This window comes from Chamaea fasciata, unplaced genomic scaffold (assembly GCF_029207755.1).
Source record: "Chamaea fasciata isolate MVZ Bird 193981 ecotype frontalis unplaced genomic scaffold, bChaFas1.0.hap1 SCAF_4, whole genome shotgun sequence".
In the NCBI taxonomy this organism is placed as follows: domain Eukaryota; kingdom Metazoa; phylum Chordata; class Aves; order Passeriformes; family Sylviidae; genus Chamaea; species Chamaea fasciata.
This window is the reverse complement of record NW_027094089.1, coordinates 29,974,504-29,990,314: the sequence shown is the minus strand read 5'-3', so window position 1 is coordinate 29,990,314 and position 15,811 is coordinate 29,974,504. Positions and strand designations below refer to the sequence as shown.

Here is a 15,811-nt window from a genome sequence, read left to right as displayed (position 1 = left end):
CATTACTCAGAAAGTTAATCACAACTTACTGTGCTGTTATTAGCTGAAAGTATGCCCATCATTCCTGACAGGGTCTCTGCCACCACCATGCATTGAACAGAACCTGCAGCTAACACTCCATCACATGAGGTAACAGGGGTGGAGCTGCTCTGCGAATGACGCAGGCAGGCAGGCAGGACTGTCTCGGCCATGATGACAGATCTGACCTGCAAGATGCTGCACAGGTGGCTTGGGCACACAGCAGAGAGCAGTTTTTAGGCCAGGGCTGGAATACAGCAGGTTGGACCTGCCTCTCTCTGAAACTTCAGGGAGCGCCATTCGGCACTGCGCAAGGGATGTCGCAGAACGGTGGAAGGACAGTGCTGCTTCCTGCCAGAATGCATTTCTGTATGCCAGGTGAGGTCAAACCTAGCAAGGGTGACCAGATATGCAGGTTTTATACTGAGCTAAAAGCTAAGGGTATCAGCAGATGAGCTGTGCAACAAATCCAAACTTAGCCAAAAGTTGACAGGTTCTGGTCATTTTGGTTCACAGCTAAATGGGACAATCAGCACACTGATTCTCCTCCCTCACAAGTACCAAATGTAACCAGATAAACAAACCTCTTAATTATGAGATGATGATGGTGGATGATTGAGGAATGACATACATGTAACATACACAGTATGTTATGTACGTTGTGTTACAACAGTAGCAATTCTTCTGGCAATCCTCCCTGTGCCAAGGTAAAATGCAGGAAACAATAAATTGAGTTCTCACACAACTTCTCCTGACAGATACTGGCAGCAGGGGACAGTGGAGGTTTTGCATTCAGAACTGTGAGAGCCCAAACAATCTCTGACACTTACACCAAAGGACCAGAGAAAAAAAAGCCACCTTCTGCAAACAGGAGAAAGTCTTTTTAAAAATGATTACTCCCCAAAAGATCTGTTAAAAAAGGCTCATACTTTTAAAAGCATCTGGTAATCTGTTAAGATTGTCAAAAGCTTGTAGGTGTCTTTAAACAGCTAACCCTCTCTGGAAAAAAATCTGATTTCATAGCTAAATCATCCCCTTAGTGGGGCAAAGTTAATTTCAACTTTGAAGGTGGAAGATGAGTATTTAAAAGGAAAAATCTGAAAATGGAAATTAGCATTTTCGTCCCACTTCCAGCTGCAAGGTACAAAAGACAAAGGCACATAGAAAGGACCAGCTTTACCCTGCAGGTAACTAATAAATAATTAAAACTAAGCCCCATGTTTGTAAATAATTGTTTTAACTGTGACCCTTTGGGCTTAAACGTTTTAGCAACAATTCTGAAGTATCTCCACGACATGTCTTTGATTAAAAAACACAAAGAATTGAGATACTGTACACGGTACTTCTAAGTAGTCTAGGTATGGCCAAAAATTAATTAGAATTAATTACTCATCTACTTCTGGTGAGTTTCTCTGTGTTATGACAGCTGAAAGTGAAATGGAAGGAACTCAAGAAACTAATTTTTTGGTAACAGAAATAAAGAAAACTTGGTGATAAAAATGAAAATCTCACATCTCACAGTGTCTATAGAAATATACACTGATGTTCTCTAACAATTCAAATATAATTTGTTACACCAAAGTTTCTTTTTCTCTGAGACAATTAAAATGGGAATAATCTTTCTCTCATGAAGGAGTATTTCTGTTCACAGTCTTAGTGCTTTCCTAAATCCTTGTCTGTAAGGTTGAACATACAGTCTAAAAAGAGCAACAGAAAGGGAGAAAGTTATAGATCTACAGTATTAAAGGAAGCAGCTCCTGATACTGAATTATAGTGCTGAATTAATAGACGCCTCCCATTAATATGTATTAGTAAGTTCCTTCATATCTCTGACTTTATGACATACCTTTGTGAACCAAAAACACGGTCAAGGGTATGAAAAAATGATGCTACCCCTTGGGCAGCATCTACCATGGAAACGTTGGCTTAATGATAAAACCCTTAATTGACCCTTTATTATTAAAAAAACCAAAAGAGCATAGTTTAAGAGCAACAGCAGAAACTTATTTTTATTGCTTTTTCACAAGTTATTTTCACCTTTCATTAGACTTGTCCATACAAGACAGAAGGCTAGAGTTCTTTCATATTTTTGAAATAAAAATTTGACATAGAAAATCTTTTGTCGGCGTATTTAGAAGCCTTGTAAAAATTCTTGTAGCTGGGCAACTATTTCTGTATCCACAGTTTCCATAAGAGCGTGAAAACCTTGTTCTCCCAGTAGTTCCTGCTGTGCCTTTAACTTCTCATAGATGAACTGCTGCAGTGACACAGTGTGTACTGGATCCTTCAGTGCAAGCTGCGGAAAACATGTAAAAGAAAAATATATAAAAATGCAATAAAAAATGCTCTATGACTTAAACATTTTGATCATAACCTCAGCTCGAAAAAGAAATCTGCTTTTACTTTCTTTCTACGTACTTGAGAAACAAGAGGAAACACTTGTGCAAAACAAAGATCAAATTAATTATTATCACCTCAAATATCAGTTTAAAACTATTTGAAACAGTGCAAATCCTGAGTCTTACACTTTGCTGAAAGGTTTCATGCTTCTGCAAGAAAAAACAATTTCAAAGCAGCTTTATTAGTTACTGCTGAATGAGATTCCTGTAACTCCTAAAAATCCGATCAGATCTTACTAAGGATTTGAGTGATGGCATGCACTACGGTCAGTTTCATTTTATTAGTAAGAAAACAAAACACCGAAAAAGTTGAACTTGCTTAGACTATATAACAAACAAAATGAACTGTCCGTATGTATCAAAAATAGACACACTTCGTTACTGATACCTGTAAACCTCATAAATCCAGCTGGATTATACAATTTTCTTTTGGGCAGGGAAGGACAGGATATTTGTCACTATTTTCCCACATGAGCTGCCTTGTAATGAAAGCAAAAACAGGTAAAAAAAGAGACTACATTGACAGAGGATGTACTGCTAATTTCAGTGCCAGCAGACACATGGGCAGGCTCAGGCCATTGACAGCTATGCCACACGTGTCTCTCAGTCCACCAGGCTGGACATAAGGGGATGACAGTTGGGGACACCTGGCACTTGCTGCATCATAAAGAAGTAGGATGTTGGAATCAATGGCAATTAATGCAGACCTGTGATCTGTTCATCTTAGTGTGAAACTCAAACAACACTACTGTTTATGCTGGAAGGTCAGGAAACTATTTGGCTATTTCAAGGTAAGACTTGATCATTTTATTACCTATTATTACCACTACACTCTTTAGAAAGGGGAAGTAATTGCAGTAAAAGTTTGGTAACTCTGTAGAAGGTATTTTTTTTTCCAGTAAATGTAATTTCAATCTCTAGAATAGACTCTTCTAATGGAATTTCTAAATCACAACTACTCTAATTAATATTTGCCAAAGTGGCATTCTTTTCTTGCCTTGACAAGCAAAGGATCTACCAGTTTCTGAATGATTTGCATTTGTTCACCTAAAACTGTAATGGGAAATATAATGCATTTTTAGTTAGTTTCTGTAAGTTTATAGTTCTGAATAGTCACGTATAAAAATTACTCTAGGGAATTTTGCACAGAAAAACAGGTATTTAAATAAAAGTGTTTCTCATCACTGTGACCCTGACCAGAGCTACTCAATCATACCTCCACAACTGGAATGGGAGAGAAAATATAATGAAAGGCCTCTGGGCTGAGGTAAGAACAGGGAGAGATCACTCACCAACTTCTCACATGATCAAAACAGATTTGACTCAGAAATTATTTTACCACCAACCAGATCAGAGTAGGGTTATGAGAAATGAAACAACCTTAAAACACCTTCCTCTCACCCCTTCCTTATACCTTTGCTCACCTTTAACCCTAAATCCTCTACCTCCTCTGGAGCAGCCTGAGGGACAGGGGAATGGGGACTGCAGTCAGTTTATCATGTTTTCTGTGGTGCTCCTTCCTCCTCACACTCTTACCCTGCTCCATCATGGGGCCCCACCCACAGGAGACAGTACTCCATGAACTTCTCCCACAGGAGTGCATCCATGGGCTGCAATCCTTCCCTAACTCTTCCAGTGTGGATCCCTTTTTTCCCAAAGGGTGCAGTCCCTCAGGAACAAGCTGTTCCAGCATGGGCTCCTCTCTCCATACGGCTGGCCACAGGTCCTGACAGGAGCCTGCTCCAATGTGGGCTTCCCACAGGGTCAGGCTCCTTTGGGCATCCACCGGCTCCAACCAGGGATGCAGGGGGATCTCTGCATCCCCAGGGACCTCCATGGGCTGCAGGGGCACAGCTGCCTCACCATGGTCTGCACCACGGGCTGCAGGGGAACCTCAGCTCTGGTGCCTGGAGCATCTCCTGCCCCTCCTTCAGCACTGGCCTTGGTGTCTGCAGATTTGTTTCTCTGACAGATCTCACTGCTCCCTGGCTGCCTCACCATTCAAAGCAGTAGCACTCAAAGCCATTAGAGACTTCTGCAGTATGATTAATGCTTGCTGCTAGAAGCATCATCTACCATCTGTAAGTCAAATGTGACTTAAGAGTCTTCAGATTTAATTAAGGAGTTAATACACTAACTTGTTTTCATTCACACAGTCACATCAAAAGTATTTCAAGTAAATGAAGGAGTTTACTGCAACAAGAAATTGATTTTCTTTTGCTCTACTTTTTTGGAACTTGTATTCAGAACTAAAAAAACAAATAAAACAGTTTGATATAATGAGTTTGTCAACAATATTCAACAGACAGCTGCAGTCTTCACTGACTAAGCAAACAAAATCATAAGTTTGGAAGAACAGTAAGCATAGTTGGTGAAGGACTATGTATTAAATATGTATGCTGAGTTCCTAAGTGTGTGGCCATACTGTTTCATTGGTATGTGCCTGATTCTGATAAGGCAAAACAAATTACACTAAAACCAGTAAGAATACAGTGCATACTAATGTTAGCTGAAGAAATGACAGCGTAGAAGGTTTAAGCTGGAAATATATCAGGAAAAATTAACTAAATATAAGAATGAGAAGACTAAAATAGACAACTATTCTTACAAAGAAAGCTTGAAAGGAGAAAACAAAGGACTTCCATAATGCTTAGGCATCTAGAAAACACAGCAACCATGGAAATAGTTAAATTTAGACTATGAGATTCAAAACGAAAATGAAAATTTGACGTTCATCCATGATAATTTATTCTCTGTAAACTTTCCAAGAAAACAAAGGCTGAAAACGTGTTTAAGCTTAATGTTAAAGGGCAGATGTGGAACAAATCTCAAGCAATTCCTTAGAGAAAAAAGGAAAATGATATGCAAAGGAAGATACATGTAAGGGAAGACACACGCAGGGGAAGTAAATCAAGACCTTTGATGTGGTGTTATTAGTTTGGTGAAGCTCCTCCTTATCAAAGCACATTTATCTTTACTCAAATGACCATTGATGCTGTATTGCATGTGACCTCAGAACAGTTCCCTCACTATAACTGTGTTTGTCAGCAACATATTGTTGTGTTGTGTCATTTAATGATATAGGATAATTCCATCTGCCCTGCTTTTCATTTTTCCTGACATGCCCACAATGAATGTAGTCCATTACAAATCTAACAAGCCTAAATTCCTCAACACATATCCAAACTATTGAAGTTAACCTGCAACAGAAAAACTAAGGTCTGACACAAAGCTATTAAAACTTTATCCAGACAGCAATGTCTGAGTATACTCAAAACTGAGAACATAAAAGCATTGTAGATTTAAATTTACTTTGCTTTTTAAATCTGATTAACAAACAAAACATGTCTTTCTCCCTGTTGATCTGTAGGCGTATTATTCCCTATTGATAACGATATACACATATATATCTATATTGAGAGATCATACAAAACCACTGAGAATAAATACTATCACTCTGCAACAAACAGCTAGAATTTAAGCCCACAAGCAAGAAGGAAATTGAACAGAGTCTAGAGATGTTTTTAAGAGTAACAATTATAGAACTGTTTAATACATTTTTAAGGACCACAGAAAATGATATTTCGGCATTTTGTTTAAATCTGAAATTGCAAGACACTAGGAATTTCTGTTAAGGCTTTCTAGTAGCAGAAGAACATGGAAAGGTTTTTGCATTTTTGTAAAAGACTTACATTATATTGCTTTTATAAATATATTTCTACATATTTATTAGTATTTAAAAGAAAAGTTGTGCAAGTATACACTGCCTTCTTTGTAACACTTAATCTTTACACTAGAAAAAAAATTCTATGCAGGCGCATTAATTTTTTTAAATACGAGAAATTTGGCCTGCCATGATATTTCAATAAAGTTCAGCTCTCTGCTTTTTTCAGTCAATTCCTTCTATATTGTGTTAGTACTGTAATGCCTACATTCTGTGAACAGATCATGTTTATTTTGATAACAGTTACCAAGATGCAAAAGGCAAGCAGAAGTCTAAGTGTTGTGGTTGCAAGGTATGGCATTACATTTTCTTTTTTTGATTCAAAACATGAATTTTCAAGAATAACAGATCAACCAAACCCAAAAAGGATTTAGTGTGACAGAAGTGAAGCACATAATCAGGTCTATGACTGAATAACAGATCTAAAACTTACCATTTTTTTCCTTTTGTCTTGTTCTGTGGGAGGTTCCTCATCTTCCGTGGCCTTGGGCTCTTCAAAATGAGACATTAACATGCAGCTAAGAATGGGAATAAGAACAGTTTTAACATATATTATAATTAGAAATTATTTTAAAGCCCTTTTGAAAACACAGAACAGATACGGAGTTTGCTGAAAGTCAGGCAATCTCATCACAAGTAGTTTTTTTCTGAGAACAGTGAATCTAATGAAGCCTGAATGCATGTCTTCTGTCACCTCTACCCATGTAACAATCTCAGTTACCCTCCATATTTTAGCTTACGTTGTGGGTTAAGATGCATTTGCGCACATAGAAAACAGACTACGTGGCTTAAACAAAAGTAATATAGAAAAACCGACTGTTTATTACAAAAATTCTCCACCCTTTTCAACAAAGTGCAATACAAGCACTATATACTGAATCAAAGTGGCACACATACAAAGAGTGCAAAGATGTCTCATGGCATTCATGTTTTTATGTGATATCTTTGACAAAAGGACCTGAAAACTGCTAAGGACAGTGCTATTGGTTCTACAATAAATTCTGCAAGATGCTGAACAAAGGTTTTAAACTCATTTATTGTTTTGCTGAAATGCTCAACTGGCAGGTACCCCTATGTGCAAATAACAGCCACATTTCAATTTCTATTTTTGAAGTAAATATAAAATCAGAAAACATGAAGAAAAAACACATTTTAAAAGTCAGAGGTTTTCCTGTCTGCTGAAATGGTTTGAATGGGCTTTACAGAAACATTGATGAAAGCTATCCTATAGAAAACATGTATTTCATTCACTTTACATGCTCTTTGCTGAAACAATAGGCAAATATTCCACCACTTTATCAAATATTTTCCCGGAATTTCTGCCTTAAAAATCAAAACAATTTTAAAAACATTCAGGTGATGACAACTTGCCACCATGTGTCAGGTATGATTTAAGACATGAAGGACACATAATTCACATATTACAAAGCACCAAGACAGAAGCAGATTATTGTTCATTTTCAGTCCTACACTACTGGACATTTTAAATTGCTGCATTCCACTAGCACATGAAATATGCTCCATCGACTAAGATGAATAACCCATTTTAATGTTACTAAAATGAAAAAAAGGTTGTGATTTTATATGAAAATCTTCAGACTTATTCTGTTTACATATTTAGTTTTCTATTAACGTGTTTAGAGCTGTATGAAACACCTGCTGCAAGCAGGGTCAAATACCAACACAGAAGGCATTTTTAATAAAGGAATTTAGTTATTACAAAATGATACAGCAAAAATTGGTATCTCATCTGCTCACAAATGGCTGCTTGCATCTCAGTTTACTAATGGAAAAAGAGACAAAAACGTCAATTATCAACATACGAGACTGAATTAACTTTTTCAGACCTTTATAAATTTTAGGTACCACAAAATTCCAGACATAAGGAGAGGCGAGAATAAAAGAAGAGATGGTGATGAAACTGGGAAAAATCTGAGCATTGCTGAAACAAGTCTAGGGCAATGGAATGCTCCCCTTTCCAGAAAATTTGAGGTTTGTAAAGCTCTCTCATAATTGTCAATACAATGTGAAATATGAACTCTAGGAAAGCTGGCTGAGTGTAATCCCTTTGTATTATAAGACAGTATAAACATTTCCACAACCTAAATAAAATCCAATATAAATCTAAAAAATGATAAGGCTTTTACCACTTTCAAAATCTCACTGCTCTAACTACAGCAGTTTCTTCAAAATTCCAGTTTGAATGTATTCATTAAAAGTGGTTAAGCCACTTAAGCTATTGCCATTGTTTAACCTTTACCTTTTTCCCTGTACATGTTTACCCTCTCTTCATCCTTCAGTGGCTTAAGTTTTAGTGTTTCAGCTTTGATTTTTCTGTGTTAGACATACATTTAACTTTATTTCCTGCACTACAATAATTAGCTAATATGATAATCAGTGGACTACACATTATCTTTTTTCTGAACTAGTTTGGGCATAAGCCATTCTTCTTCAGTCTGGAGAGCCACAACAATGCACATGATTTCAGATGACTGCTCTCACTTTACTTCCAAATAATGTCAAAATATATTATGCAAATGTCAAAATCTTTCAAACATCTCTTTCAGAGACCTGTTAACATAAATATGTCCTTGGTTCAGTGTGGCTGCATTTCATGAAATAAAAGCAATGCCCAGAGCTTGGAAAACTAGTGACAAGTTCTAAAAGCCTTCAGGCTTAAAATATGAAATGAACTATGATAAAGTTTATTTATTTCTCAGTGAGAACTCTTTCCAACAAGTGCTGGCAAAGCAACATGTTTAGAAATAGAAGGACTCTGCAACATTGTCTCCAACGGTAAACAAAACACAGTGCCAGACATTCTGCATATTCCCAGACTTTGGAGCTACATCTTCTTTACTGAGAGTTTGGAAGTACTTTGGCAAGCAATTCTTAGGCATAGTTCAGGCTCAGTGTGAGTGTGGACCGTTCTCAATGTATAGTTGTGTGCCTACCACCTGTTTAAAGTGGAGAAGAACTTAATGGATTGCATTCTGGCTGCTCTGTGCCACCTAGTTTCAGTGGCAGCAAACACCCCCTTAAGCAGTTAATTAATTAGCTCAGATACAGTCTGTTCCATCACCATGCTGGGATCTGAAAGAAAATGTTTGATTCTTAGCATCAGAGTATCAGTAAATTCTGTTATTAGCATGTAGTGTCTGTAAGAATATCCTGCGGAGCACCTGTTTTTTATGTCTTACAACTCTCCATTCTAAAATAAGTAATCACTACAGAGATAAAAATGACATTAGGACCTCTGTCCAAAAAAAAAAATCTTACTATCATTAGGTTGGTTTTTTTTTCCCCCCAGCTTTCAAGGACTACAACCAGTAACCAGGAAGCCATCAGGAGATGAATGAGTGTGGTGCTGAGTGGCAGGGCACTCTGAACACCTCCAACACCCACATTCCTGCCACATGCAAGTTCTTGCTCCTAGCTTTGGAAACTGTCTTTTGAGATATATCTTGCAGGAGTACATGTGTTACATGGAACAACTGGAGAACTGTCCTTGTGGGATATACTTTCCAGTTCTCCAGGCTGTGAAATATTGCACATCAGGTAAACTCACAGGAGGTTCATGTCACGCTCAAAGAAACTCCGAGCTACTTCTGAGCTAGGGTGGTCCCTATCAACACACAAGCTTGTATTGAAAGTTTAGATATAACAGTCAAGTAAGCAAAAAGCAAATCTAACCATATGGATGTTTTAAGACATCATTTAGTAGATAATTTAATGAACAATATAAAATTATACTGTCATTTTAAGCCCTCTTTCTTCACTGCAAATATTTTAAGACTGAAAGTTTCCTGTCTTCCTAAAACACTCAGTGTTGAGAACGCAGAACTATAACAAGCATGTCTTAACTGCCTACAGATTTTTGAAATGAAAACACTTCATATAAGACAGTACTGCTACTGTTAAACGCAGTTTAAATTAGATTTTCCGCTTACTCTTTGTATGTTCCTGTTTCAGAATCTTCAGTCATAACATCATGCAGTCCTTCCACTGAAATGTTGATGATACCACAAAATTTATCTTGGATAACACTGTAAAAGAACAAAATTTATTTTGGATAACACTGAAAAAGAACAGGAAAGTGACTTAGCTAAAGGAACTGCACAGGAAATTTGCTCAGTTATAGAGTACTGAGAGGCATTTTCCTTGCTTACTGCTTAGCTGAGCATGTTATCAAGCATCTAATTCAGTTTTTTTTTTAATTACAAAAAAGCTTGAAAATATACAAGAAACATTATTTTTAAACATTACAAAACTTAATGTGTCACTGAAAACCTAGAAGTAATTGAAAATAGAACAGAAGAAAATATACATTAGCATAGGAAGCTAATACATTAGCATTTCCATACTGACAGGGAAGGGCATGCTCCTGCCAAGCATGGAGCATGCACGCTATATAGTGGCCTCTATTCCTAACACATTTACACCTTTTCTACCATCACTATTCAATGCATAAACCTACACAACCCCTTGAGCCATGGCAGCTTGTAAAGAAGGTACACTCCCCTACTTACCTGTATTTCTTCACCCTCCTAGGTGGCCAACTCCCCAGAGCAGGTGGAAAAACCCTGCACCCAGTTCTGCAAGAATGTGATTTTCCTGACTATACAGAGAAAGAGCAGCATGATGTAGCTGTTTAAACACAAGCACCTTCTGCCAGTTGACACACAAGGCTATTTAAGACTAATGCAAAGGGCTCCTAGGTATCACCTGGGAGTTAAAAATAAAAAGCAAGAGTACCTTTGCTCAGCATGACCTGAAGGCTTGACTAGACAGGCCCAAAATGACAATGAACACATCTGCATTTGCCCCTGCCTTGAGAAAGGATATGCCTGTAGGGTAAGGGCATATAAACACAATCTCCCTGTGATGGATAAAGTAGGTGCCACCAGCTTCTAGAATGGAGAGCAGCCAGCTGCTGCTTCTGCTCCATTTCCTGCTACTGTGGATCTAATGCCCACACACATGCTACTGTAGAATCTGGGCTCTCAGACTCCTACTCTGCCAAAGTGTGAAGACAAACTGGAAGTGAAGAGATGTTCCTCTCAGGAATACCTCTGGCTACATGCAGCAAAGAAAGAGAAAGGACCTAACCAGTGATGGTAAACTACAACCCTTTCCCTGGGACTGCCACTGACTGAAGCAGTTTATTTCTCCCTGTTTGGAATTTCAGTCTTAATTCTCCCAAAAAGATGCTGCTGGTGCTGCTCCCTAAGAGGCAGAGGTAAACACATTCCATTTATTCACAGACCCCAAACATGAAGTTCATATATTGTACTTTGATTGTAGTTGATCATTGTTTTAACAAAGACAGACCTATTTCCTAATATTCTTTCATTTCCTTTTCTTATTTGGGATGAAAACTGAAGAGATGGATGAACTGCAGCTCCTTATACAGTAGCAACTGCTTTTGAAAAACTTCTTGTCAGACACACAACAGAATTTTACACATACAACAGTTAAATAGCAATAGATGCCTTGGAAAAAATGCTTACCTAGTTAGAACACTAAGTATAAAAAGTATTTTATATTTGTTTTGATAAAATTATAACTTCATTCATGATCCTTTGTTTCAATGGGATTCATTTTTGTTCCCTTTTTAAAATTCAGCTCCTGTTGTATGCCAGAATCTGAAGTGTATTTTGTATCACCAGACTTGAAACTCCTGAATTCCACAAAATGAAAACTGACATAACTTTTATTGCCTGATTGCCAGCTATGTATTTTAGAAGACACTTATTCCTTTGCCAAAAGGCTTTCCCATCACATTCAGAACAGCGAGGCATTACACGTTGCGAGAGTGAATCTCTGTGAGGTTTGCAGACAGCAAGCAAACAACCTACTGACCTCACAGCACAGCAGAGAAAGTGAACAGTGCCTCAGTCTCCTGCACAATGACCCCTCTGAGACAGAACAGGTTTCTTCACCAAGCCAGAGGTGCTGCCTAGCACACCTCCATTAAGACTCTTTTGCCTCATCCTTGTTTTTGAAACACATCCCTAGGAAAATGCCATTAACACGGTTAATATTTTCCAACACGAGTAAGGTTAGTATTTTCCAACAAGATGCCCTCAGATTCATGTAAATAGTAGACAAGGGGCATTCAACAGAGAACAAATGTCAACATTTTGAGCCCTGGAGAAGTAAACTACGCCCTGTTCATGTACACTATTTAATTAATAATACAGGATGCAGTCCAATACCTGTATTATTCCTTCCTTCCAAGTTGCACGAATCCCAGAATGGTTTGGGCTGAAAGGGACCTCAAAGGTCACCCAGTTCTGACCCTCCTGCCATAGGTAGGTCACCTTCCAGTGGACTGGGCTGCACAAAGCCCCTTCCAACCCGGCCTTAAAACACTTCCAGATATGGAGCATCCACAGCTTCACTGGGCAACCCAGTGCCTCACCACCCTCACAGTAAATAATTTCTTCCTAACATCTAATCAAAACCTCCACTCAGTTTTAAGCCATTCCCCCTTGTCCTAACAGTACAGTTCCTGATGAACTGAGTCCCTCTCTGGCTTCCCTCCATGCCCTTTCAGATACTGAAAGGTTGAAGTCAGGTCTCCACACAACATTCTCCTCTCCAGGCTAAACAGCCACAACTTTCTCAGTCTGTCTTCATAGTGGAGGTGCTCCACTCCTGTGATCAACCTTGTGGCCTCTGGACTTGCTCCAGAAGTATCAGGTCCTTCTTACATTGAGGGCCCCAGAGCTGGATGCAGCACTCCAGCTGGGGTCTCATCAGCAGAGAGCACCAAAACATTGTTCTTGATAGTTACTGCAAAAGCACATAAGGAAACCACTAATTTCTTGGAAAAGATATTCTTACTTTATGACATAAATGAGAAATAGTATTTCACTTCTTTCTTTAGTGGAAGATTCATGAGAATTTTTGGTGGTTTTTTTGTTTTTTTTTTAAGGGAAACAAAGAATGTAGAACACTTTTCAAAATGTAATTTGCCTGCAGCTTTCAGTAAATGTAACACCTTTTCTTCTCCCCTCCCCCCCTTTTTTTTTCCATTTAAATGGGACATACAGTTTCTTTCTACCAAAGACCCACTAAAATTTTACCAAGTATGGAGTCATTAAGCAGTGCAACTATTTCTAGAACACAAGACACATGCTGGTGAAAAATAAAGATATACCACAGCCTCATGCTTTAAAAAAAGAAACCTCAAAGTTCAGTGGCAATATAAAATACATCAGGCCTTTTTTTCACAGATAAGAAAGCAAGCCATGCCACTCAATGTAATACCTTTTCAAAGATACTAAAATTAGCCTGCTTATTTCAAGAAATAATTAGAGAATGCATATGAGCGGATTCAAAGAAGACAAATGCTGTATTCAGATGAATTTTCAAAACAGACACTTAATATATTTCATACTAAAATCTTAAACGTGGAGGAAGGCACTATTTAAGCATGAATTGCATACAATCCAGGTTAGCAATAAAACAAAACCATCAAGCTACAACTGGTTTTATATCTACCAAGTCTTCCTAAATTATTGGGACAACACGTCTTTTGGTATGCAGCAAAAGTAAAAGGTGCACAACTAGGACCTAAAACACTCTGTAACCCAGTTTCAAAGATAAAACGACTGCATTTTTTATTATTATTACAGAAAGGGTATTTTATGCTGCCTGTTAATAAAATTCACCTTACCCATAAAAAAACCAAAATTTAGCATTCAGGGCAGCTTCCATATGAATAATTTTGAAAGTTCTATTTCAAAGTTTGTGTAAGTTTTTACATAAAAGAATAAAAGCTTTGCAAAGGACAAAAAAGACCATATCTGATCTGAAAATAAAAAGGTAGTTTTGTTGTTTTTTTTTTTTTTTTTATTCTGTCTATAATTTCTAATGCACAAAGCTATCTATACAACTTATTATCCTGAGTCTTTATGTGAAAATTCCCAATTTTTACTTCAATTATATAACCAACTACTGTAGACAAAGCTGTCATCATGTTAAAACATGTTTTGACATATTTTTAGTAGTGCTTAAATAAAATGGACCCCATATCTACTCTGCATATCCCTCAGAGAAGGAAAAAAAAATCTATATAAGAAAAAATACTTTTTCAGAGATTAAAGGAAAAATAAAACATTTTCTGCTTTTCTACATCCACCAGGATGAAGCAATGAACACCAAGAAGAGTTTGATTTCATATCTTTACTAGTGTACGCATTGAGAAAGCTTAATTAATTCTTTAATCTTATCTCATTAGCCAAGGAAAGAAGTGGAGTGGGACAAATAGAGATTACTCTGCACATGCTGTAAGTGACATAAATGATTATTACACACACACACACACACACACACACACACCTTAGGAGCTGCACAGTTCTAGGGAGCTCCTAAAGCAGTGAAGCAGCAGCTAAGACAATCTTTCTAGGGGAGCCCTGTGAGTGACCGTAAACCTGACCTTCATGAAGCACCACTCTGCTTCATGAGGGCAGACTCAACTAAAGCTTCTAATGTATTCCCTAATGATTTTAATAGGCATATGAACCACATGTGTAGATGAAAGGGTTGGTTTCCTGCTGTGAACATTTAAATACAAAAGATACTGAGTGCTAAAGAAAGGCACTTCCCTCACAACTGCGTAATAAATCTCTCAGTGCCTTGTTAGTCTAATCCCTCTGTTGGCAAGGTGGATATTGAAGGATGTCTCCAAAGGATGGCTTTCAACTGTTCTAACTCTCTGCTGCACAAACAGCTGCGACATTAGTTTCCTTTCATGTTCCATCACTACAGATGGTGAGACTCATACCTGGCAAACAGTTCCCACAGCAGCCTGTCAGTGAAAAAGATACAGAGAGAACCTCTCATGCCTTTCTGTAAAGAGCAGCTGTGGAAATCAGAGCCTAAAATAACAGAGTTGCTCCCTGCCAGACTTCTTTGAGAATTGAGAGTTAGGTTTATTTAAGTTTTTAACCTTTGTGCACTACCAAAACTCCTCTGTAACAAAGGCATAGCAGCATTTCTAGCAAGAAAAACTTAGCAAGTTTCTACTGCATTTGAAATCCATTTCTGAATGTGTCCATGTAAAATTAAAAATTTATAAATATAGCACATAAAATTACTGAACCTACTACAGTGCAGTAATTGATTGTAAAGCTGGTACTAAGAGAAAACAAAATTAATATTTATCATATGGAATTACACAGGAGAGAGAGAAAGTAACAAAAATGGGTTAAACAGAAAGAGACTGCAGTGAATTAGCCTCTAGAAAAAAGTGCATTAATTACAGCCTGTGTTTTCCCTTCTTAAAAGCTTTTCCCATTATATTTAACACCTGATCTTAAGTTAGAAGATTATTTTAAAAATAGTTTCTACTCAGGCAATGCAAAACAGTTTAAGCTTTTGTCCAAGAAGCTGAATTGTGTGTTCCATAGAAGTATTTGGTCTATGATACCATAAGTGACAGTCAAATACAGTATTATTTCATTACACTAATAACAGACAACAATCAATTCACACTTGCACATTCACACCCACTCAGTGCAGTCAAGATTTACAAATGTCCTGGTAGCAGATAATAGATTTTTCCCTTCTGGAAAAGAACTGCAGATGGACAAACAGGATGACCAGGATACTCACGGAGTTACACCAGCGGGAAAGAGAGGGTATAGAACAAGAATGCCGA

At 37.6% G+C, this 15,811-nt stretch overlaps 1 protein-coding gene across 1 annotated transcript in view; it reads right to left on the bottom strand.

Annotated features, from left to right (window-relative positions):
* Positions 1-2,000: 2,000 nt before the first annotated feature.
* Positions 2,001-15,811, bottom strand: part of IPO11 (importin 11) — an 80,534-nt gene continuing 66,723 nt past the window's right edge. The window contains exons 30-32 of the mRNA XM_066181201.1: positions 10,092-10,187; positions 6,575-6,659; positions 2,001-2,314 (exon numbers count right to left, since the gene is read on the bottom strand). Coding sequence (XP_066037298.1) covers positions 2,150-2,314; positions 6,575-6,659; positions 10,092-10,187 — 346 coding nt within the window. The 3' untranslated portion in view covers positions 2,001-2,149. The remainder of the gene's footprint in view (positions 2,315-6,574; positions 6,660-10,091; positions 10,188-15,811) is intronic.